The sequence below is a fragment of the Equus quagga genome, chromosome 15 (assembly GCF_021613505.1).
Source record: "Equus quagga isolate Etosha38 chromosome 15, UCLA_HA_Equagga_1.0, whole genome shotgun sequence".
Taxonomy (NCBI): Eukaryota; Metazoa; Chordata; class Mammalia; order Perissodactyla; family Equidae; genus Equus; species Equus quagga.
The window spans coordinates 25,564,943-25,590,653 of NC_060281.1; the positions used below are offsets into that span (position 1 = coordinate 25,564,943).

The following is a 25,711-nucleotide window of genomic DNA, read 5'->3' on the forward strand; positions in this document are numbered from 1 at the left end:
TCACAACCTAGAAGAATTTAGTATCACCGACTGATTCAAGAGATATTCTCTGAGCACCAGGTACAGTTTAGCACGGGGGTAACGCAGTGAAAAGTTTCAGACTCATGTTTAATGACAGTAGATAGACAATAGCAAATGAATGAACAAACAGAGGGTATATCAGTTGGTGTGCAATTTATAGAAAAAAGAAAGCAAGGAGGAAAGAGTCTGGGATGAGGGTTGGGGAGAAGCCTACAATTTTTAAGTAAGGCAGCCAGGGAAGGCGTCCCTGAAAAGGTGACGTTTAAGCAAAGACCGGAAAAGGTGAAAAGGTGATCCGCAATGCTATCTGGGGGGAAGGACTTTCCAGGAAGCGCAAGTATCCTGTGGTGGGAGCCATCTGGCCGGTTTGAAGAACAGGAAGCTGGCGGGAGCTGGAGCGGAGGGGCCGAGAGTGAGGGCGAGGGCAGAAGGAGACCAGGACAAGATGGGGGGGCACATGGTATTATTGGGCCTATAGGTCATCTGAAGGTCACTGTCAGCCTTTGACTTTGACTTGGAGGGAGATAGGAGCCTTAAGAAGGTTCTGAACAGAGGAATAACGTGGTCAGATTGATGTTTTTAAAGTCTCAGCTAAAGTAAAACTATTTCTCTGTGCGCTTCTCTTTCAGATAATGTTTAAGTTGATTCTCAAACAGATCTCTAAGGAATCTTTTTTATTTCGTTACTTTTTCCCTGTCTCCAGCTAATTTATGACAGCCTCTTCAAATAACAGCTAGAGCCGCCACCAAAGAGCCATCACAGTTCTGTCATGGGGTCTGAAAGGAGCGTTAGCTATTCATGGGTCTATGAAGATGGAAAGCGGCATGGGAGAGATTACAGGGTACAGAGAAGTTAGAATCAACACAGCTGACACAGAGGCCAGGAGGCCAAGCCTTGTGCCAGGGGTGAAGTATGTGTTCAGGGACCAAGCAACGGGAGCAAACTGGGACTCCAGAGAAGCCCAGCCAGGGCAGGAGGAGAGAAGCACCCGTGCCCCATCGCAGAGTTGTTAAAACCACAGCAGCAGGTGAGAAACTACGAGAGAGGCACACCCCACGGTTTCTTAGTCATTAAAGCTTAGAATCTGCCAGAGGAGTCTTGGTTTCCTCCGTTTCCTGAAACCACTCTCCTGGACGTAAACTTTGTGGTCTTTCATCGATGGGTCAAAGGCAATGACCACCCAGAGGAGAATCTCAGCCGGGGCTTCCTGGAGCCTTCTCTGTGGGGCTGGTTGGTCTTCTTCTCAGGTAGGGATCTCCAGAGAGATGAGGGGTGAGACCTCATCCAAAGGATGGGTCCAAGAAGGGGCTTGGGACATGGGTGCATTTCTTATCTCTTCACTCATCGCCTCCTGCCTCAGTTGCTGGGGCAGGGACCTCACAGTGACCTGACACCTCCAGCCTTTCCTCCTGGGCTCTGCATCTGTGTCCTGTGCTCCTGTGCTCTTTGCCTTGTGCCTACTGTGGGCAGTTAGGGACAGAAGGATGCAGGTGAGCACATCAGGCGAGAGGGACCACCACAGAGAGGATCGAGCAGAAATACAATTCTTCATCCTGCTTTCTCTACCCTCCTGGCCCTTTTAGATTCTGTTTATGACCATTATTTTTCATGGGTGTTTTGAGGTAAGAGGCAAGGAGCTAGGACACTACAGTCCTATCAATGGAGAGCACCAATACTAGTAACACCAACTGGTTTTATGACACGACAGAGGAGAAAACAGTCAATGCATAAATTAGAGTTCTAACATTGCCATAAACTCTGGAGCATCAGGATTCAGTGAGGGGAGAGCAGGCCAAGAGATGACAAAATTGTAACTGGGAGACAGGAAGTGACACTATTTTTCACAGTAAAATAAAAAGAAGGGAGAGGAGAGAGATTAAGAGAGAAAATAAAATGTCTAGTCTTTGCCTGGCTGAGTTACAAACGACCCCTTCAAATTAAAAAATGCCAAGAACTCACGTGATATCAGCGTTAGGGTGAAGCCCAAAGACTTCAGGATTATCCAGAGATGGCAATGACTGGATGTATTCAAAATACTGGTCTAGAGTTTTGCACAAGGGGATTTTATATCCGGTATAAAAACAGAACGACGGTTCAAACATCTTCTCACTGAACCAGACCTATAGGGGAGAGAAAATAAAATTGATGAACACCTAAATGAAAACTGCCACTATAAAGGAGGAAAGGCCACCCTATTTCCACTTTAATAGTTTTTTATATTGGGTTTTGAAAGCACCTTAACAAACCCACTGATAGAATAATCAGCACTTATATGAAGTATAGACAGAGGCCACAAGACAAAAACAACGAAGCCTGGGCCTCTGCTTAACACCAAAGAAAATACTTTCTAAGAGTGAAGAGGAGAGAGAAAGCCCACTTTTGAAGAGGAGTGGGAACACGCTGCAGAGTAGATGAGGCAATAAACACACATGCGAGAGAATATCTGGGCCTTTTCATTGCCTCCCTTCTCCCACAAACGGGCTCACGCCCGGGGGCTATGCTTGTGCTCAGTGTGGCTCACAGCAGCGCTGAGCACCACACAAGGCCAGGAAAACTTGCAAACGCCTCCCCTCCCCTCCTGAGCCAGAGAGCTCCCTCTGTTAATTAAGTTATGTCCCTGGCCACAAGAAGAAAATGTCTTATTGTCCAACTGTCTTATTGTTCACCTTAAGGACAGCCTTTTCTCATTCCTTATGAATTGATTATCTGTAATGTAACAGCAAGAGAACAAATATATACTTGGTGTGAATAGACTTATTCCAAAGAGGGGAAAAAAAATAATGCTGAATGCCTCTGAGCCAGATTTGAGGCAATGACTTCAGCCTCTAACAGAGCGGCTCTCCCAGGAAGGGGGGAAATAGTGGGAAGACAGGAGGAGTCGAAATGCGGGCAGGATGTCTGAATCACCGGGAGGACTCGATGTGAGCAAAGGTGGGGACTGTGCCTTACTTCAATTGACCATCCTTTCTCTAGTATCTTCCCTCCCTATACTTCTTCCAGCTCTTTGTGGGTCCAGTGATTGCTCTGAATTACTCTGTGCACCAGTTCTCTCTTTTGCTTTATTCAGCTCAGTTTTAACCTATTCAATTTCTGTGTACAAGGCACTAAGCTTAGAATGGGAACAGAATGCAAAGATGAGACACACACAGTCCTTTCTTTCCAGGAGCTTGTGACCAGTAGCGGGATAAGCCAATTATATAATAACTACAATATGAAGTGCACTAAGGTAAGAGCCGGAGGAAACAAAAAGTGGCAAAATACTAAGGAAGCTTAAAGCAGGAAGAAAGACTAGCCAGACAGATGACAGGTAAGGCTTTATCTAGGGGGTGATTTTGGAGATAAACCTGGAAGGATAGGATTTTGACAGGGGAACTTGTGATTGGGGAGACCACACAAGCAAAAGCATAGAATAACTGATGCAAAATGTGAGGCAGGTTGTGGAAATGATCCCATATTCCCTCTCCCACTCTCCAATATAATGTAGTGGTACGAGATAGGACAGGAAGGGTGAAGTGAGGTCATATTATGGATGACTATGGATGTCAGGGTGAGGATTGGCGCTTAATTTAAGAAAATGGGGAGCAGTTGAAAGTTAAAGAGAACAGTGCTGTGATCATGGGCATTATTTAGAAAGATCGGGTTTTTAGTGATGTGGATGACTAGGGAGGTGAAGGCCGTGGGGTCTTCAGCACACAGACAACAAATGACCACACTGAGTTTCCTACTGACAGGTGACATGTATCTATGAAAGTAAAATGAAGTTCCTTCTTGTTTTTCTATTACCTTATTTATGTGCACACAAATAGCTGGATTCAAAAACACAAATAGCTGAGTTTCACAAAATTTGGAAGACATTTTGTCATATAGTCAAAATACAGACTATGAAGTCTACATGAAATTACTTTGGGAGATGGCACCTTACAGAGATAAGAAGGTACCTTACAAAGATAAGCAGTCATCTTCCAAGGACAATAAATAAAATTCTACAGTTGTTAGTTTTAGGGGAGACACAGCATAAGACCCTGAGAACACAGAAAACAGAGGTTCAAAGATAAGCCCCAAATTGTAGGTCACAGGGACTGAGGATCCACTTTGAATGCACTGATACACAGGCGAACTGATTCTCACTCTGGTGACTCTGGATACCATGGTCGGGGTAATGTGGCAGCTGATTCGAAGGTGAGACTGAGCCTGAGACTGAGATAAGACGACACGAAGGCAGGATGTGGACTCCACGGTGCTTGCCCGCAGCCTTCTTCAAGACGTTTCTGCCGTGAGGTTCACGTGATAACCTTGCGTCCTTAGAGCTCGAGACCCAAACTCACCTCTCTGGTTATTGAGAGGTGATCTGGGGCACGTCCAAGCTGGACAGAGGAATGAGTGAGGGGAAGGAACCGGCGAGACGGGAGGTTGGAAAGAGTGGAGGATACAGGGCAGATTCAGGGGCCATAAGGGTTTGGGGCGGCCCATTGATCAGAGAGTTGGAGCCACTAAAGGTGGAGCAATTCTAAGGAAAGTCCTGAGAGAGAGAGATGGAGAACAAGTCTGGGAAAGCTGCCCAGGGGAAAAGAATGGAAAAACTGTAGGATGAACTTTTCATTTAGGGCAGTAATTGCTGAGAACAGGGTTCAAAGAAGCCAGAATCAGTGAAATAAAGGAGAAACACAACCCAGGCGGGGAGGGACCTGCCGTTACTCAGGAGCAGCCAATGATCTGTGTGGATAAGGAGCTCTGGGCTTCTAGACCAGAAGGTCCGCATGACAGAGACTACTGTCCCAGGGGCTTTCCCCAGGCCAGGCTCAGGCCCAGAAGATGGAGAATGCTAGTCTTCTGAGAAGCAAGTTGGGATCTGCTGACTAGTCTTCTGTTGCCGTGAATGCTACAGAGAAGAAGCAGGAGAGGAGGAAAGACGTGTTAGGAAAGAGGGAGGAATTACCCAGCCTGAGATTTTGAAGGGGGAGCAGTCTGAGCTATGGACTCTTCTTCCTCTCCTGCCCTTTGCCCTGACTCAGCCGTCCACCTTGAGGTGACCATTAACCACAAGTAGCTTTCAACTGTGCTCAAGAGAGCTCTGGTTCTGACATGGAGAGCAAAGAGGTCTCCTAGAAACCCCCTTCCCTTTGCCAGCAAACTGCAGCGTTCCTGCTGCCTTTGGGTAAGGCGGTTTCAATAAAACAGATAAACCAACTAAGAGAGTTGGTTAATCAGGACTTTTCCTGAATTTTACTTTTTAGAAAAAGAGTCAAAGCATTTTTTTTTTAAAGACTGATATAAAGTGCTGTAAAAAAGTATACCTAATTTTCCGGTTGTGCTCTGGAGGTCAGTAAAAATCCAATCTAATCTACTCTGTCTTAGATAACAGTAACCCTGAGCACATAAAGCTCTGAATCTGCTGAGATTAAATTGTGTTGATCATCATCAACAAACACACATTGAGCGTATCCCAGGTGCTAGAGAGAAGGCATACAGAGACCTAGAAGACTTCTTTCTTACTTCAGTGGGCTTGTAATGCAGTGGGGGAGGCAGAACACGTGTATTAGGACCCCGTATTCCCTCTCCCACTCTCCAAGGCAACTGTTCACAGCTTTTCCTCTCTCTTCCAATGTCCCAAACTCGCTCTCCCCTGCCCTCAGCTGAAGACCTGCATCCCCTCAGCCGACGATGCTTCTTATTTCACTCTGAACATAGACAGTCAGAAGAAAGCAACGTTATCTTCCCCCATGAAACCTCCCAGTCCCTGAACCCATACCCATGTCCTTCCCATCATAAGGAAGGGGCTGCCTCCTTCTACCAGGAGGAGAGGAGAGCACTATAAGGATGGTGTGCAAAACAACCGGCACACAGACTGGTGAATCTAAACCAGCACGGGTGGCTAAGAATCATCATAATGAGTAACAGAGGTGGGGGAAAAAGGAGGCGGAAACAAAGTGTTCCACAACAGTAGCACGGAAGATGCAGGTCAGAAGGGCTCGGAGTTAGAGCCTACACACTATGGTTAGATCTCAAGTCATCATGATAGAAAATGTGAAGGATAGAAATGGACTATACAATTTTCAAATTTTATTTCAAAGAGAGAAATAAAACCATATTTTTAAAAGAGCAGAAAAGACAAAAAGGGGGGGAAAAAAGCATAGTTAAAGAAAACCACAAAATTAGATGGAAGAAATAAGTCAAAACATAGCAGTGATCACAACAATAGTAAGAATATTAATTTGCCTGTTAAAATACAAAGACTCTCAGATTGAAAATTAAAAAGTCTGGCTATTTGTTATTTTTAAGAGATAAATCTAAAACATAACGACACAGAAAAGTTAAGATAAAAGGAATAGAAAAATATAGGCCTGCTATATTAAAATTAAGATTTATAATCATTAAAAGACTAACAGGAGAATGAAAAGGCAAGCTTCAGAGTGGGAAAAGACATCTGCAACCACATAATCAACAAAGAACTTGTGTCTAGAATATGCAAAAAGTGCCTATAAATCAGTTTTTTATTTTATTTTTTTATTTTTATTTATTTATATTTTTTTTTTAGGAAGATTAGCCCTGAGCTAACTACTGTCAATCCTCCTCTTTTTCCTGAGGAAGACTGGCCCTGAGCTAACATCCATGCCCATCTTCCTCTACTTTATACATGGAACGCCTACCACAGCATGGCTTTTGCCAAGCGGTGCCATGTCTGCACCTGGCATCCGAACTGGCGAACAGCGGTCTGATGAGAAGCGGAACGTGTGAACTTAACTGCTGTGCCACCGGGCCAGTCCCTAAATCAATTTTTTAAAAGCACAGACTACTCAAGAGAAACAGAGACAAGGATGTACAAGCAAGTCACAAAAATGAAAATAAAAATAGCCAATAAACAAGTGAGGGTGCTCAACTCCACTAGTATTCAGAGAAATAAAAATTAAAACCAAAGTAGATACCATTATATGCACACTACACTGGCTAACATTAAAAAGACTCATAATGCTCAGTGTTGGTGAGGATGTGGTGAAATGGGACATCTCATTCTTTTGCTGGATTTATAAACTAGAACAATCACTTTGGAAACCAGATTGACATAATTGATTAAAACAGAAAATACGCAAACTCTATAACCTGGCAATTCCATTCCTAATAGAAAAACATATCCATATGCACCAAGAAATCTGCACAAGAATGTTCTCAACAGCATTATTTATAATAGCTCCAAATGAAAATGATCCTAATTTCCACCAATACAATACAATGGAATACTATACAGTAATGAAAATGAGTAAACTATTGCTACATGATATGATGTGGATGAATCTCAAAGTATGTTGAGAAAAAGAAACCAGACACAAAAGAAAACATACTCTATGATCCCATTTATATAAAGTTCAAAGACAGGCAAAATTAAACTACATTATTAAGAAGTACATACTTAGCTGGTAAAAGATATAGTGAGAAAGAAATTGTTTCTAGAAGTCAGAACTATGGTAACGCTGAGGGAATGAGAAGTTGTGATGGAGAAGGGGCAGGCATGAGTCTTCAGGGGTGCTGGAACTGTTCTTTGTCTGTTTGAAGAAACTTATTAAGTTATACGTTTATGTTTTATATATTTTTCTGTCCTGTGCTATATTTCATATTTTTAAAACGTAGGTTAAATTTTTTAAAAATTTGTCAGGCAAATACCAAGTAAAGGTCCATTCCCTTTCCTCTTCTTCCTTGATCTTTCCCAGTTGACGATTTCTTTTTTCTTGGTACGTTAACATACTCAGGACCTTGTCCTTAGCTTTTTTTTTTTTTCCTTTTCTTTCTCTACAATTTGTCCTTAAATGATGGTCTCATCTAATGTTTTGACTTTAAATGCCATCTACATGCTGACAAATTCCAAATCTTTCTCTAGCCCTGAGCTCTCTACTGAACTCCAGAACTGTACATCCAACTGCCTTGTTTATCTTTGTTCATTCTCTCATTCAACAAATATTTATTGAACACCTGCTATGTGCTAGGTTCTGTTCCAGATGCTGAGAATTTGGCAGTTTTGTCATCAGGCAAAGTCTCCGCCCTCATGGAACTTACAGTCTTAGACAACTCCACAGGAGTGTCTAGTAGGCATCTCAAAAGTTATATGATCAAAACAGAACTGATTTCCACCCCCAGCCAATAAAACTCATTTCTTCTGCAGCCCTTCCCCTTCTCGGTAAATAGCCCCATTCTCTGTCCAGTTGCTTAGGTCAAAACTAGGGGTGATCCTTGACCCCCGACTCCTTCTCTCACCATCAGCATAATGCTGGTCGTATCTGTACAATATACCTAGAATCCAACCACTTCTCACGTCTCCAGTGCTGAAACTCCAATTTTAGGTACTTTGGGAATTATTCTAACACAAAGTATCCTTACTAACACATCTATTTTTCTCCTCTGAACCTCAGATACGGAGGTGAGTTTATCACGTTCCTTTATTTTATTATTCTCACGAGTCTAAGCCTCTTTTATTTTAGTTTTTCCCCATTCAGCCCTGGTGTCCACTCCCAGTCGCCTTCCCTCTGAGGGCATCCATTTAAATGTAGTTGCTGTATGTCCTTGTGAAATACACATGCGTTACTTCATAGATCTCACTTTATTTTTTTAAACTCTCAACACTAAGTTTTTTGTTTTTGTTTTTTTTAAAGATTTTATTTTTCCTTTTTTCTCCCAAAGCCCCCTGGTACATAGTTGTGCATTTTTGTTGTTGTTGTGGGTTCTTCTAGTTGCCAACGCTAAGTTTTTAACATGTATGCATGATGTCGTGTGGATTGTTTCTTCCAAGTGCCGCCTTGTATTCCACGATACGAGTCGACACGAACATTTAACTCATCTGTTCCCCTGTGACAGGCTCCTAGGTTGCCTTCAACTTCCTACTACCACAAATAATGCTATAAATAATATCTTTGCACATGTACACGGACCTGCCTGAGAATTTCTCTGGAAAATCTAGAAGACTAAGTGCCTCCAGATTGCACCCTAGAAAGGTGAGCAACAGTATTCCGCTGTGCTCATCCACTATTTCTCATCTATTCTCATAGGATTCTTAGGGATTTGTAGTGGATGCTGTGATGCACCACCAGGCACTTCTTCAGGACCCAGGCACTCGTTCCCCCAGCTGTCTGGAGTATTGGCTACTGAGGGCTCACAGCATTGTTCCTCCCCAGGAATTGCCCTGGCAGAAAGAAGCCGCCTCAGCCAAGGTCATGTCTAGGGGTAGTGGGGAGCTGCAAACAGATCTCCATCTCAGAGTCTGTTTCCTACGATGATAACCTTCAGCTCCACATAAAATGTTGCCACGAACATTTTTTATGCATATCCATTTGTGGACTTTTTCTAGAAATGTTCTGGGATGTATCTACCCAGGCTACTTAATTTTACTAATTTTGTCCAATTGCTTTCCGGGAGGCCTGTACCGGTTTAACCCCCAGCAGCTGGGCTCCTGCCTCCACTCATCCTTACCCATACTTATCATCATCCACCTTTCTCCACATATGGCTTCAAGAAAAACTTGCAAAAATAAGTCAGGGTTGAAAGAAAAATCAGTTTTCTGGTCAACCTCCGGTCTACCAAAATACCTCCAAAGCTTATGCTTTGTTATTGAGGTTTTAATTTTGTTAAGGGGGAAAAAAAATCATTGAGACAGAGAATTACCAATATAGATCCTAATGTAAAGAATTCATATAACCATAAAATGCTCACATATCTGATTTTCTCCCACTTAGGTAATGTTTATTGCTTCTTTAACATGTAAAAATTTTAGGAAGAATTTGAGTCGATGCAGTTACACTATTCGTCCTTGATGTGAGAGCCATAATTGCTAAGGAATAATTTTCTCTAGAAAATGTTTACCAAAGTGATATACATGGATTTTACTAAGCACAGAGGGGAAAAAAATTAACACCTCATCAATTTTTGATTATCTGTCCTAATGGACGAGATGAGAAAACTCAAATTATGGTTAATTCTCCAATCACTAATTTTGGGGCTTGAAATTGCCATGAGACTTGCAATCAGAGGAGGAGGCAGAGAAATTATGTCCAGTGTTTTCACAGAGGAGGGGAGGTGGGGAGAGACCCTGGGTATGAGGAGCCCATCTACATAGGAGAAGATTCATAGACCATTGAGAGTTGACCACTGCTCTGCTCTGGACCACAAGTAGATGGCTAGTTAGTTCGGTTTGGGTTTTGGTTTTGGTTTGGTTTGGTTGACTGATTCTTTTCAGCAACTCTACTGTATAGCTTTTTTCCCTTTAAGTTTGGTTTACCTATTACAAACAAAAAATACTCTTATTTAAAAGGAAAATGCAATGAAATGTGTCCCCAAGCTTTTTTTCCTAAATTGACTTACTCTAGCAAAGCAATTAAGTAGACGTTTATCAAAGTCATCTGTCACTCTGCCACCATATTGTACTTCTCCTATCATGTACCGGACCGTACTCCATGATACACCCTTTAGTAAAAATAAAAACAGAGTTATTCATTGTCAATCCAAATGAATAATTCTAAACATTTCAGAGCTTTCCTTAGAGCAAAGGTCTGGAAAAGGAAGCACTAGCATTTAAAATCACTCATTATCTTACATTAATAACTCCTTTGCTATCACATGATTGGAACTGCTATTGTTTGCTCACCAAAGAAAAATCTACAATACTAAACATTGGTGGATACATTGCTCACTGATTACTTAAAAGAGGGACAGAACAGCTATTTTTCACTCTGTGGATGTAATTACCTATAATACTCATTATAGTAATGCCAAGCCGTTAGAGAAGAAAAAAGTCATGTTTAGTGAAGAAATAAGAAAAATCAAGTAATCAGTGCTTTAAAATACTTTCTTAGTAATGTATTTTCTGAATAGGTATGAGAACAACTAGAAAATTATTCATTCATAAGATTTTTCTACAAGGTAATCCTTTGCTGTCTCAATCTGTGAGCTGTAACTACATCAAAGTATTTATTAATTTCCACAGCAATCTTATACTAGCACTACATTTCAGATATTAATAGTTTCTTTATTTTAAAAAAAACTTTTCAATATATTTGGGGTAGAAGAAGTAAGGATGCTTGATTTTTACTTGCTTTCAGTTAAAATTTTATTTTTCAGCTTCGTTGACTTTCAAAGCAACTATTTCAAAGTTACCGTTATTTGTATATACCAAAATGATAAATAATTACAGAATATGAACTCATATGATATAATTTCTCATCAAAATGTCATATTCAATTTAATACCCCTTTGTAATTTCAAGGAAAATTGATGGTTTGATGCTAGATTTCCCACCTGCTCAGAGAAAAATTCGTCATGGTTCACCCTCACCATACTGATGCCGCAGTGTCTATAATTATCTTCAAGATCTACTATGAGAAGGAAGCAAGGGAGAAGCAGCAGGAAACTGGTGTATACTGGGCTGTTATTGGGTGCCATATACCGTGCTTTCACAAATGCTCACTCATTGTTTCTCACAGAAACCATGGCCACTTTATAGATGAGGAAACAGGCTCGAGAGCCTACTAAACTTGCTCAAGCTCACAGAAAAAATAGATTTCCAACCCTTTATGACACGTGTGAAAGGACAACTGGGTTTGTGTTCTTGCTGTGTGACCTTGAGGAAGTCCCTTGTTCTCTCTTGTCTCTTACCTCATCCATAAAATGGGGATAATAGTAATGCCTTCTGTGTCTACCTCACGGAGTTATGAAAATAAAAATGAGATCCTGCATACTTGAGCACTTTGAAAACTGTCAAGTGCTAAATAATGATCAGTGACCACTATTAGAGATTATTGCTATGTATAAGCAAAAGCTTGAAAGTCTGATAAGATGTGACAAGGTGAAAAGGAACTTTCACAGGGGCTGGGAGATAACATCTTCACTTCAAAGAGGCACGAAAGAAGAAAAGTTTGATTTAAGGTACACATTCTTTTGAAGCGCACTGTGGCCCTTGGGTGTGATATGAGGAAGGCTGTGATGTTTCTCAACACACTGCGTTTCTTCATTAGTGGTCCGCCTCTGTTCTGTATGTGGTAGAGACACAAGTGTGAGACAGGGTCCGAATGCACTCCTGTGGGCAGTAAGTGTGTGAGTGGAAATGGCTGGACCAGTAAACAGCTGACTGGAATGAGCAGTCCCTTTTGGGGAGGTGGGGGGACCCCAGCAAGTTCACTGCATATCACAGATTGAAAATGTCTGTAGGACCTTGGCTTAAGGAGAGCAATAAAAATAGAAAAAAGAAACAATTTCACTCACTTTTTTAATATCGCATTCATCAAGGTGATTCTGAATAAACTGAACACTGGCTGTAAAGTCAGCAGAGTTGAATTCATAGGGAATATTCCATCCTAAGGGACCAAATTTGCGTCGCTCCTTAAAAACACCAAAGAAAAGTCAGTATGGAGTGAGATTTTAAAATTGTATGCAGCTATTTCCTTTTATTAGTAGTAGTAAAACATGAAGTACAATAAAATTAAGGCATGATATAGAAATAAGTTGACATCATAGAAAAGCAGTGTACAATTTCGGGTATATTAACCATCAGAAATATCGTTCCATGGCTCTATAGCCAGATGGTTGACAAGAACAAATATCCACATGTTTGCCCAATGAGAGTTCTTGGGTTTAAAAAAAACAGTCTAGGTCTCGATTGCCAACTCAAAAAAATGTGGTAGGTGCTCAATAAATGTCTGTTGAATGAATTCATTTACTCTAAATTGGACTCTTGGAAAGAAAGTTTCAAATGTTAAACCTAAGGGTTTGAATTTTTGTTTGTCAAGTTGAATAACTTCAGCACTCAAGAGTATTTAGACTCCCTGCTAGTTTCATTTTGTAATTTCGCAATTTCCGATTTTGAAGACTAAGAATTTCTATTGCAAAACATGACACGCTGTCTTAAAACTTTCACGTTGCCTTCATTTGTTCTCTCCCATGAACCAGTGACTAACAGTTTTGAATTGCCAAGTCACCCATAAATAATCAAACTGGGCTCAGATCAAATGATTCAATTGCCTTGATATTCTGGAGACCATTCTAAAGGTATGTAAGTGTTGGAACTGATCATTCCAGGCCCTGATTACCTAGCAACCCACATAGATTAACTCAAATGTTACCATACCATCATCTTGCCCTGCCTCAGCACACAATCTCTCTCTACGGAAGGTCCAATTGTTTATTGGGGTTAGCTCCTAGGCCTTTGAGCCTAGTGCCTGAGGTGGGGACTTCCATGGAATGTAAAATCCTGATACACCTATGGGAAGACGTAATTCTACTTCTCTATCTCTACATATACACAGTCATGCATTGCTTAACAGCAGGGATATGTTCTGAGAACACATCATTAGGCAATTTCACCATTCTGGAGTCATCATGGAGGGCACTTACACAAACCTGGATGGTATAGCCTACTACACACCGAGGCTAAACAGTAAGAATCCAATGAGACCATCGTCATACATGTGGTCTGTCGTTGACCACAATGTCATTATGTGGCAAGTGATTGTATTAGTTTTTCTTTCCTTTTTTGCCTTTCTCAACCCAACACACACACACACACACGTTGTTGTCACAAGCCATTCCAATAATTCTTACTGCAGCTGCTCCAAGCTTTCGATCCTCAATAATATCACTATTTAAAGTTATCTAAATGAATTTTAGTTTAGACAAGTTCATGGACAGGTCAGAGAAGAAATTCAGAAAGCAAGAAGGTTTAATTACTGATTTTTAGGATGTGATTTTTAAATATTAGGCATACCGTGAAAATTAATTTGAGTCTAGATGCTCTGGCCCTAGGAGTTCAGACTGAGGGCGAACAAATAACTCTTAAAATGTAAACTACTCCCATTACCTCTAGACCTGTACTTCTTTAGGGTAGGTTGTCAGGTGTTAGACATTTGTCTGGTGTGACTCCCACGCCCACACTTTACCTAATTAGATCAAAGGTGGACAAACAGCCCAGGAGGAGCCAATCAGATTCCTTCTCCCAGGAATTTAGAGTAAGGGTTCAGACTTGCTTTCCAGAGTTATCCTAGTCAGAGCTTAAACCAAGGAGACTTGTGAACACAGGAGCTGTGAAGCACCATCTTCGACCTTGAACAGAGAAAGTGAGAAGGAGCAGAGGTGCAGCCTTGACAGGAGGAGAGACCTGTGGTGTCCCAGGTGCAAGAGTGGGGAGCCTTGGTTCCTAAAGGTGTGAGCTTCACTTGATGGCTTTCTGCTTCCTGGTCTCAGCATTCAAGTTGCCTTGCTTTGTTTGTCTAGTTGTTTCATGTTGAAATATGTGGTCTTGTAACCAGATTTTGAGCCTTGATGGTGAAAACCTGTCTCCCATTTTTGTCTCCCCTTTTGCAACTGCACCTTGGGGAAAGGCTCATGGTTGTCTAATAAACAGTAGTTGATTATTGTTAGACTGAAAGGCACTCTTCCTCTCACCCTCTGTGGGGATCAATTTAGAGGCTGACATAGAGATTTGAATTTCTTGAGTGGTGCCCAGAAACATAGAGGTGAACCGCCTCCAGGTTATTCTAGGAGCAAGGGTGGGTTGGAAGGGTCTATGGGATATTAATATGAAAATGCATTCAGCTAAGCCTTGAGTCTCTGGCGTTCCTTCCATCTTGAGGACTTCAAAGAGAAGAATGCTAACCACTTATTGGTGAAATGCAAATGTTTTCTAATTTTTTAAAAAACAGAATCAACTCTGAAATAGTTCTACTTATGTTGACTCAATTTTTAAATGTTACTGTTCAGTTAGACAGGAGATTGAATGAAGAATAATTCTTTCTTTCCTATTACTGAAGCTGCTTAAATTGGCTCTATAGAATCACTCCCATTTATACGCACTGAACGATTGCAATTCACTTGCTCCTTAAAATGTGATCTTTGAAAATTGCCCTAATGCTGAAATTTGCTTCATTTTATGTTACTTCCCATCAATTTTCATTTAAAGCATTCACTTTTTAGGTTGGTTTACTAAAGTCATAGACTGTTTAGCATATCTTGGGGAAAAAAAGTCAAAATCTTGGTGGGTGTCTTTTCCTTGACAAATGAAGTCATTTCACTTTCTTGCTACATTTTTTGGGACTCACTAATCTCTCTAAATGACAATAAACAAAAAAAACCCCTGAATTATCAGCTTGGATTACTATCAGGAATGATTCAAACCACTAGGCCCTAAGAACTCATTCAGAAGCTCAAAAGCAGGGGACTTTGCTAGAATTTGGAATATTTGGAATATTGAGTCTTTTTAGTCCAATCAGTATTTTTGAAACTGTGAAATGAGTCCTACGTGATATAATAGAAAAATTTTTGAATCAGTGTATTTTCAAAAGGTTTTAATTTCGTTGAGAAAATAAGACTTAGAAATAAGGAAAGGACAATGTGACAGTGAGCATAATTAACTGTCAAAATTTAATAGATGATAAGCCTGAAGAAAAAGACATTCAATCAGAGGCTTCTGGAAAGAACAAAACTGAAGCTGGTCTTTGAAAAGAAGGGAGAAAAGACTTCTGGGCTTGGTGGAGGCCATGAGCAAAGATAGGAACGCAAAGCTCACGATGCATCCAGAAGGAGTTTTCAGGTAGATGGTTCTACTGCAGCAGAGGGCAACCTCTAGGGAGTAGCTGGAACCACGTGCTCAGGTGATGACTCAAGGATGGAATGTAGACAGACTGAATGTCAGGATAGAGAGCCAAAACCAAACTCAAGAGAAGGGAGTTATTATCCATTACTAAGATGAAGAGTGATGATTTTAGGAAGAATAGTCTACTCCTTACTGAATTTAATGAATACGATTTTTTCCCTTTATTCCAAAAAATATACAAAACACAGAACTGTTAGTGACGTATGGAAAACTGGAATCCTCCTTAGAACTCTGAAGAAAAGTCGCTCAACGGAATCATCACTTTAATGATGGCAAAGCTATTTTCAATTTTATGGTAGATTCTACTTCAGCCCAATGATCCTACCTCCCACAGGCCCATGCAGAATCACTTCAGTCACATCTTCAAATCAAGGCTGTCTTTGGAGCACCACATCCTATTTATTTAGTAAGTGGAGATAACATAAAATGAAAAATACAATGCATACTAGACAATATAAGAGAACTTTAACAGGTGAAAATAATTAACAGAAATGGCCAGAGCCACTGGGAAACACTACAGAGCAAAGTGTAGAAGATCTTTTTAAAAACCTGTGTCATATTATTGTAATTATTCTGAATACGTTTAAATTAAGAACTTAATAATCACGCTCCTCAAAGCAAGAAGATTATATACACTATTAAACTTGAAGGGAGTGTTTGTCAAGGCTCAAACTTTAGAAAGAAAACAAAATGTAGGAGAAGGAAACATTTTTCTGAATAAAGACCTGCTCATAGTGGAATTCCCTGGCTGCTATTGATATGGCCATTTTTATTTAATATTTAAATTATTTCTAAGAGCCGTGATAAAATTTCCAAGTTGGCAACTGCCTCTGCAGGCCCTGAGAGCTCCTAATCAATCTCTTTAGCAAAAAACCTCAAAGAGTTGGGTATAAGCTGTTAGAAAAGTCCCAAATGTGGGCGACAATGTGGGGAAGCCAAGGTGATGGGGAGAAAATTCCAAACCATGAAAAGGATGTAAAAATGACTAAAGACTCCTCCCTTAAGGGCAATGTCTGTTTGGCAGTTATTCTCAACTGTTGTTGCATGTTAGAATCACTTGGGAAGTTTTTAAAAGGACTGAGCACCCCACCCCATCATCTCCTCCCGGGGTTTCCGAGGCCCAGGTAATGGGTACGTTGGGACACTGGGCAATGGTACATTAACCATTAATAGGAAAAAAACAGAAAACATTATTCTGACCTTCCACAGGAGGTGTTGAGAGGAGACTACAAATGTAATTATTAAGTTTCAAAAGACCAAGACTTTGGAGGAAGATGTATTTAAAATTAAAATCCTGAAGGGTGAACATGGGCTTGCTTTGAAACCCAGAATGATGTTATGCTGGAGTTTCTGGGAAACCATAGAGAGACAATACTGAGTTCCCTTGAGACTCATCTTCAAGACGATTCGGAAATCTCCTCAAGGAGTAGTGGACAAATGGAGCCGAGGCATGCACCAGGGCACCGAGAAGGCAAGGCTCCCAGGGCGAGGGCAGGAGGGCTGGCTGGCAAAGAGAGACATCACCAGACTGCAGTAAGAGCAGCTGCTGCTGCAGTAACTTCCTGGCCTATGAGGATGGTAAGTTCCTGGAGGAGAGGGGAGGGAGGCCGGGAGAGTTTGGAGCAAGCAGAGCTCAGGGCAGAACTGGCTTGTGCATCTATGCAAGTTCCCATGGCAGCACCCAGGGCACCCTCCTACTGAGTAAGCCTGCTCCCACCTCACCGACCGACAGAACAAATCACACCTTCCACCACTCTTCTACCCAAGAAAGTTGTCCTTGACCAGCCAAATCTACTTCTTATGCAAGAGGCAGGGTGCTCATTCTGTTGTCTGTACCAATGAGTAGGGTCCACATAAAACATGATGCCCTTGGGCAGGGGTGAGCTGATAGCACGATGCCAAAACATAACTTAGTACGAGAAATTACGCTGGGGGACATCCAACTCTCACATTTTACCACTAGGTTCCCCATTCTAATGCGTGATGGACTCCAGCATGAACTCCTCCCCAGCTCTGAAGCTTCAGATTGTGTGACATGAGCCAGTTCCCTGTTCTTTTTTTCAGTCTCTTCAAGGACAAAATATATACACCATGTTTGTAGAAAGCAAGACATATCTAGGTTAATTTGGAGGCATCAATTAATCAATTAACAAATGAAGTATTCAGCTATCATGTCCGACACTAGAGAAATATAAGTCACAATCTGTCCAAATCCAGAACAGTCCCTCCCATCGCAGTTGTGCCTCAAACTCTACTGAGCACACGAGTCACTTGGGCATCTTATTACAATGCAGGCTCTGACTCAGCAGGTCTGCGATGGGGCCTCAGATTCATCTCTTACAAACTCCCAAGTGAGGCACATGCTGCTGGCGCGGGACCAAAAGCCCCTAAAGAACTTTGGATCTTTCTGTCAATCTGACTCTATCCTAACCAAATAAAAGAAAATATTTGGGCAATATCACAGTAAATCTTTCTGAAATTGATGAAAAAATAACAGAGGAAACTATGTTTGAATTATCTGCACTCCCCACATAGCCACAGAACGGGATAACAGAATGTTAGAAATGGGAAAAATCTTGAAAGATCACCTCCTTCCGCCTCTAGACACACAGATGGGGAAACAGAAGCCTTGAGAGGGACATAACAACCTCACAGAGCTAATGGGCTTCACAGCGAGTCTAACGCCCAGGACTGCGATTCTCCATGGAGTACTCTTTCCAGCACACCATGACTGGATTTTAAGAGATATTCAACCTTTAGCTTCACAGCCCTAGCAGTGGAGACTTTTTTCTGTTTTAACCCAAATACACGTGATGTTAAGTGCGAGCATTTTAGCTCCATGACTAAACCGTGGTCCTCTTGTTCTTCTGTTTAGCGGTTGGCTAATGGCCACTAAAAACACAGGTTGCCGCACAGACTGTATGGAAAATACCCCCAATCATCTCCCCGTGATAAGCACAGTGGAAGAGTTGAATCATCACCACTGAGAACAGAATCATAAAATGTATTATTTGTGAATTGAGAATTAAATAACAGAGTTAAAGCAATATTTGTATTAGAGCGTGATAAGGTCTAGCAAAGCGAGCAATTCCCAGATAAGAATGTATGAAATAGACTTCAGTGACTTGGAAGCTGTAATTTACAATCCAAAGGCCACAACGGAACTTAGTGAAAATAACTGCCCACAAAGCCTTTAACCTGATTTTAACTCCCTCAGGGTTCGGGGACAGATAAACACCAGCTAGTCCTCTCTACACGGCCCTCTCTGCTGGGCAACATGGAACCTGGTAAAGTGGTAGAGACAATGAACCTAGGGTAAATACGCCCAGTATTTTCTGGGGTGAGCACCAAATTCCCATCCACCTTTAAGCAGGGTGGGGAGAGATGAGGTGAAGCTCTTGCACCCCCATGCACAGCTAAAGCACGCCTCCTGGGACCAGCCAGTTAACTGTTTTGTCTTCACTCCAGCCTCAGGGAAGGAAGACATGTAGGAAGGGGTTAAAGGAGGCTCTTCATCTCTCTGTGAAATCAAGAAGTGGATCCAGTACATTAAAATGATACAGTTTTCAAATGCAGAACACATATAAAATTCAAAAATAGAACAAAACAATGAAAAAAATCCCATAGATAAGTTGCTGGGTAGCCAAAAAATTATTAAATTACTATATAAGTGGGGTTTGCCTGGTGGTATAGTGGTTAAGTTCAACCTGCTCCACTTCAGTGGCCCAGGTGCGTGGGTTGCGGTGCCTGGCGTGGACATACACAGTTCATCAAGCTATGCTGTGGTGACAACCACATACAAAATAGAGGAAGATTGGCACAGATGTTAGCTCAGGGCCAATCTTCCTCACCACACACACACACACATGCGTGCACACAGTACTATATAGGTAGATAGCAAAAGCAAAGAGCAAACTACCTGAGAAAGACAAGTGACCACTGTTACTCCTCTTCCCAACACCACCACCAATTTCACTAGCGGGGAGTAGGCTCAAAACTTGGAGTATTTACTTCCAAGGCAGGCAGTGTGGGGCTTGACCCCTAGGTCTACCGTCTGCAAAGTGGACTTAACTTCTCTGAGTCTCAATTTCCTCGTTTCTCAAACGGCGATAGTCCTACCGTGAAATGTGTCGCTAGTATGACACGAGACGGTGTACATAACATTCCTGGCCAGCATAGGCACTTTCAAAACCAAGCTCCTATCGTAATAATCTCTTTGCTCATCCCACAAATATTTACTGAGCTCTGGCAATGCCCCAGAAGCGGCTGTGACAGAGGAGATACAGCAGTTATAAAAAGACAAAGTCTTTGCCCAGGAGTTTTACATTCTAATGGCCAGGGTGGGGACAGGGCAGGAGGACACATTCAGTATATAAACAAATATATACTATGCCAGGTGGGGAAAAGCGTTATCAGGGGGAAAAAATCAGAGCAAGGAGAGCAGACAGTGCAGCAATGAGGCAACACAGCATTAGCATCCCCTAAACGTGCAAACTGCTCTCAAAAGTTACCTGCACAGTGGAGTGTAAAAATGCTACCGTGTAAAGCATTGGCTTCCACATGGGTAAATTACTGACATCCAGAAGGTCTTGATTAATTCCCGCAAATGTTCTCTTCAACCCTGCGCGTACACCTTGGGGTGGCTCATTAGTGAATTTGAGAGAAGTCTGTCATAAAAAGCAAACAGTAGTTTAGGTTCTATAAATTATTGTAAAGGATAAAATAGACATTATAATACATCAGACAACAATATGTTTATGGTACATAAAATGAGGGCTGAAATTCAGCACTGTGTAAACTAATGGCGTTAATCAGAGCCGAAACCCAATAAATTAGTACTGAGTCTTATAACTCTTCTGTAGAAATACTTGCTATATAATCTGGGTGATTCTAACCAAGATTTTGACAATTATAGTATAAGATTTTGCAGAGTAGACTTTACTGGACCAAAAAGTCCTGCTGTGTTTCCATCTTTCAATAATGCCAATTATGCCATTTTATTCATATAACTCTCAAGGAAAAGACACTTATCTCATAGTAACCAACCTGAAGCAATGTAATTGGAAATCGATCGTGGGGCTCAGTCGTTATCCATACCCGGAAAGAATCATCGCTGGCTTCAGTGGTAATTAATGTCTCTAGTAATTCTTCCATAAATTCTAGGCCAAGGTGACAATTTTGCAGTAATACCCAGCCACCCTGTATTCAAAAATGATTTCATATTAATTTCTTGCGACTTTTTTATGATTTTAATAAAACCAACTGTACAAAACTGTACACATTTTTTAAAGCATTGCTTAGAGCATGTGAATATTTTGCTTTCAGCGCATGTTTTTAATAAAATTAGTATACGTCGATAGAATCATTTCTCCTGCTACTCCTAAAACTGATTACTTGAAATCAAGTGGGTTCAAAATGATTGTATTCTGCCACCCCTCGTTCAGAAGGGAACAGAAATTAAAACTTGAAGTCAGACTTGTGTGAGTACAGTGTGTGCACCATCTAATGGTGGGAATGAGTATTCTGGAATTTGTTAACAAACTGTCCTGCCTAAGGTGAATCAGAACGCACTCCAAAACCAAGTCGTCCATAGTTACAAAGAGGGATGCACGTTATCTCACGGAAGTTGGACACAAAACATCTGGTGACGTTTGCTACCATAATACTAAACCTTATTCTTGTCATCACTCTTCCCATAAATTCCTGAAACCACAAAATATTAAGCATTATCTAAATACTTGATAAAACTACCCTTAACAATACAAGTCACATGACCATCCCTGCTCCATGGGAACACAGTTTATAAACCAGACAACGTTTTGATACCTTATATAACAAGATCAGATACTTCCAGCTACAAAATATTGAGCACCACAGATACATAGTCAGGCTCATGTATTACGCCTTCTACTGTAAGAGAAAATACAACTCAGACTGGCCTAAACAGCAAGTGTGTTATTCTGGACAACTGCAGTGTCCAGAGGAAGATGGACTTCACGGTTAGCTTGTGTCATTGTGGATCCAGTCAGTTTCTGGTTCCCCACTCTGCATCCTACAACGTCAGCTTTATCCTACATCTGGCGTTCCTCAAGCGGCAATGTGGCCGCACCTGTTCATCGGGGGCTTTTTTCTGACAGTGGCATTATTATCAATACTTATAGCACTTTGAGAAACAGAACGTGAAAGTTATAAAAGCTAGTATTTCAAAGAACGTTAATGTGGATGCAGTATTTAAATTAAAAAGTTTCTCACTCACGGAAACTAGAGAAATTATTTAAGGCCCAAAGTTGAACTGTCAAGTCACTCAATAGAGTGAATCATTTGATCTGAGTAAAAATAATTATATATAATTGCTTTGATATCTATAAATTAAATACAATATATTACTGAATTTAACTATGTGATAAATATTAAGGCTTAGGGCACTTAAGAATTAATGACTAGCTTGAAAATTTGATGACCCAAGCGGAGTTTTAGCCCATTAACCCTCTCTAGTCATTAATTCCCAGGGAAAAGCTGCACCAAAGTTGCTATAGACATTATGAGATCAAAGGCTTAAAAATAAACCAAGATCTTATTTTATTTTTATAAATGGGGCAGTTACTTATTACAGTTGAAATTGCCATCTACCAAGCATTTCTAGAAAATTAATGTCCTGTGTATTTATTAGGTGTGATGGAAAATATTTCTCAACACTCCGTCCAGCTTGCAATTTTCAGTAAAAACATTATCAATATTTAAACATAAAGTTCTCAAATATTTCTTATTTGCCTGAAATTATTCATTAATGAAAAATGAAAGTCTGACTTTTAAACGAAAATTGAAATGTAACTGTCTCAATCTGTCACTTCTTAAGCACAATCTATTAATATTGATCATGAAATTCTGAGACTGCTAGAGTTGCATCCTTAGTAACCAGAAAGTGTATCTTCCAAATTGTCAAAAAGAAATATGTACTGTAAAAAAAAATGGAGCATATACTATAGAATATGGAACAAGCTTTTTATGGGGATGTTAGGAGCAAACTAGGTTGAGGTTTAAAATTCACAGGTAATCAAAGGTTGTCTATATACACATAAACAAAAATGGAAAATAATGATTGAGCAGCACACGCATCACTGTGGGGGTCCTAGGTGGACATGATGGCCGGAGGGACAATAGCAAGAATGTCGCATTTGGGGTAAGTGTCCCTTGCTACACACCTGCTGCATTGACATCTGAATCAGCTTTCGAGCATGAACTTCTTGTCCTTGCCCCATTGAGATAGTTCTGCATTCTGTAACACAGGAGAAGGATCGCTATGATAAAACGTAAAGTTATAACAGGATTAGAACAAAAATTAATTTCTGAATGGTCACAGCCTCCCTCCCTCTGTGGCTTCTAAGAAGAAAACTTTGTTATTCAAACAGGTCTGGCCTTTGGTTGTGTTGACGAGAGAAATAAGTGGAGTGGACACTGGAGGACCACCTGGAAAAGTAGGGACAGGGAGAGAGAGACAAAGGGTGCAAGGCTGGGCAGGCTTTTAGAGAGTTTTTGCATCTTTGGAGACAATGAGAAGGAAGATTGATGGTGGGAGAGGCAGCTACAATATTATCATGGGTATTTAGAGGAAAAGAGAATTTTTAAATTTTGTTATATGTTTTGATCTGAAATCTCCTTTGGTGTTTTACAGGTGCTGCAGTAAAGATTTAATTGGCTTTTTATTCTTTTCTGATGTCAGGCTGGCAGTTTCTTCTGTTTGTCGGTTTTGGTTTTGTTTGCAAGTCTGTCTATTTCCTGAGAGGGAACTCGAGGCAGCTCAGCCCTGTGAGAGCAACATTCAGGGGCAACTGCTCCTCAGATCATCACCACCTTGGACTGAGCGTGAAGAGAAGGTGGAGACCACTTCAAGATCAGAGTTGTGATTATAACTCAGGGAAGAATACACTATTTAGGCTCATCAGTGAATTTGATGTTATAGGCAGAGAACCACACTTATGCCCTGACATGTGAATTCACTAAATTAAAGAAGTCTATGGATCATGATTGTGAAAACGGAATTGGAAATTAACTTTTTTTTAAAGATTTTATTTTTTCCTTTTTCTCCTCAAAGCCCCCCAGTACATAGTTGTATATTCTTCGTTGTGGTCCTTGTAGTTGTGGCATTTGGGACGCTGCCTCAGCGTGGCTTGATGAGCAGTGCCATGTCCGCGCCCAGGATTCAAACCAACGAAACACTCGGCCGCCTGCAGCTGAGCGCACGAACTTAACCACTTGGCCATGGGGCCAGCCCCTAGAAATTAACTTTTCATCAAGGCTTTGGGGACCTAGATTTTCCTGAGTTTGAGAGGCATGATCTCAGCCCGGGAAGATGGGGTCAGTGGGGACATCGTGAACCAGTGTGTGCTTTTGCCCTGATCTACTGGATGAGCCTGAATCTTCAGAGACACAGACCACTGTAGTTGGGCAAACAATGAGGCTGAATTGGGAACTGCTGGTAGAGGCTACAAAGGACTGGAGAAATCCATGGGGTAGGAAGGGAAATACGTCAGGAACCAGAGAAGAAGCTGTCAGGATACACCATTTAAATGCCACCAGCTGGTTAATAACCAGAGATTCCATTAGGGTTTACAAGGCGCAACATTAAGGATTATTCACGGACTCAAGGCCACAGGAAGAAACTTTGCAATGGGCACCTGAGAGAGGGTGGAAGTGCACTACTAGGAGAACCAGGAATTGCAATAGGCCAAGGGTTACTGAGCAAAGCTGGATTTTCCCACCAAAGCCCCCATGAATCTCTCCTGCTCAAGGGGATCCAGGCACTGCTCCCAGGGACGTTCAAGAAGAATCTATGCAAACTATAAAAGGAGAAGAAAGGAGAGGCGGGACTTGAATGGGAAGAGCCTCTGGATCATACAGAGGTACTGAGCCCCTCTTATTCTGACAGAATTCACAAATGTTCAATAGGTCAGTGGGGCAAGGTGTGAGAGGGACAAAAAGTAGTAACACGTGAGTGTGAGCCATAGTCTATCTCCTCTCACTTTCCAAACTCTTCTGAAATACACCTTCTCAAAGGAAGAACTGATTTTTATTCAGGTGGCTATGAGCCTGAGATTCTTCTACTGATCCAGGTAAGGGGTCAAGAGGAGACTTAGCACCATCCCTTCAAAGCATACCTGGGATCTGACCACTTCTCAACATCTCCACTTTTATTCCCCGGGTCCAAGTCACCACCACCTCTTGCCTGGATTCTTGCAACAGCCTTCTCACGGTGACCTGACTCCCACTCTTGTTCTCAGACTCTTACAACCTCCCAAAGCTGAGTCAAGAAGAAACAGACAATCTGAATAGACCAATCACAAAGAAAGAGATTGAAACAGTAATCAAAAGCATCCCAAAGAATAAAACCCCAGGACCAAATGGCTTTCCTGGGGAATTTTACCAAACTTTCAGAGAGGATTTAATACCTATCCTTCTCAAGCTATTCCAAAAACTTAGGGAAGATGGAACACTTCCTAACACATTCTACGAGGCCAACATCACGCTGATACCAAAGCCTGACAAGGACAGCACAAAGAAGGAGAACTACAGGCCAATATCACTGATGAACATAGATGCAAAAATTCTCAACAAAATTTTGGCAACCCGAATTCAGCAATACATCAAAAGGATCATACATCATGATCAAGTGGGATTCATACCAGGGACACAGAGATGGTTCAACATCTGCAAATCAATCAACATGATACACCACATCAACAAACTGAGGAATAAAAACCACATGATCATCTCAATAGATGCAAAGAAAGCATTTGACAAGATCCAACAACAATTTATGATAAAAACTCTTCACAAAATGGGGATAGAAGGAAATTGCCTCAACATAATAAAGGCCATATATGACAAACCCTCAGCCAACATACTCAGTGGGCAAAAAGTGAGCACCATCCCCCTGAGAACAGGAACAAGGCAAGGATGCCCACTATCACCACTCTTATTCAACACAGTACTGGAGGTTTGGGCCAGAGCAATTAGGCAAGAGAAAGGAATAAAAGGAATCCAAATAGGGAGCGAACAAGTGAAACTCTCACT

At 41.2% G+C, this 25,711-nt stretch overlaps 1 protein-coding gene across 1 annotated transcript in view; it reads right to left on the reverse strand.

Moving 5' to 3' along the window:
- Nucleotides 1–25,711, reverse strand: part of DNAH8 (dynein axonemal heavy chain 8) — a 272,886-nt gene that overhangs the window by 31,777 nt on the left and 215,398 nt on the right. Inside the window, exons 82-87 of the mRNA XM_046640515.1 lie at nucleotides 22,843–22,916; nucleotides 20,687–20,839; nucleotides 20,152–20,307; nucleotides 12,259–12,375; nucleotides 10,363–10,464; nucleotides 1,981–2,141 (exon numbers count right to left, since the gene is read on the reverse strand). Coding sequence (XP_046496471.1) covers nucleotides 1,981–2,141; nucleotides 10,363–10,464; nucleotides 12,259–12,375; nucleotides 20,152–20,307; nucleotides 20,687–20,839; nucleotides 22,843–22,916 — 763 coding nt within the window. The remainder of the gene's footprint in view (nucleotides 1–1,980; nucleotides 2,142–10,362; nucleotides 10,465–12,258; nucleotides 12,376–20,151; nucleotides 20,308–20,686; nucleotides 20,840–22,842; nucleotides 22,917–25,711) is intronic.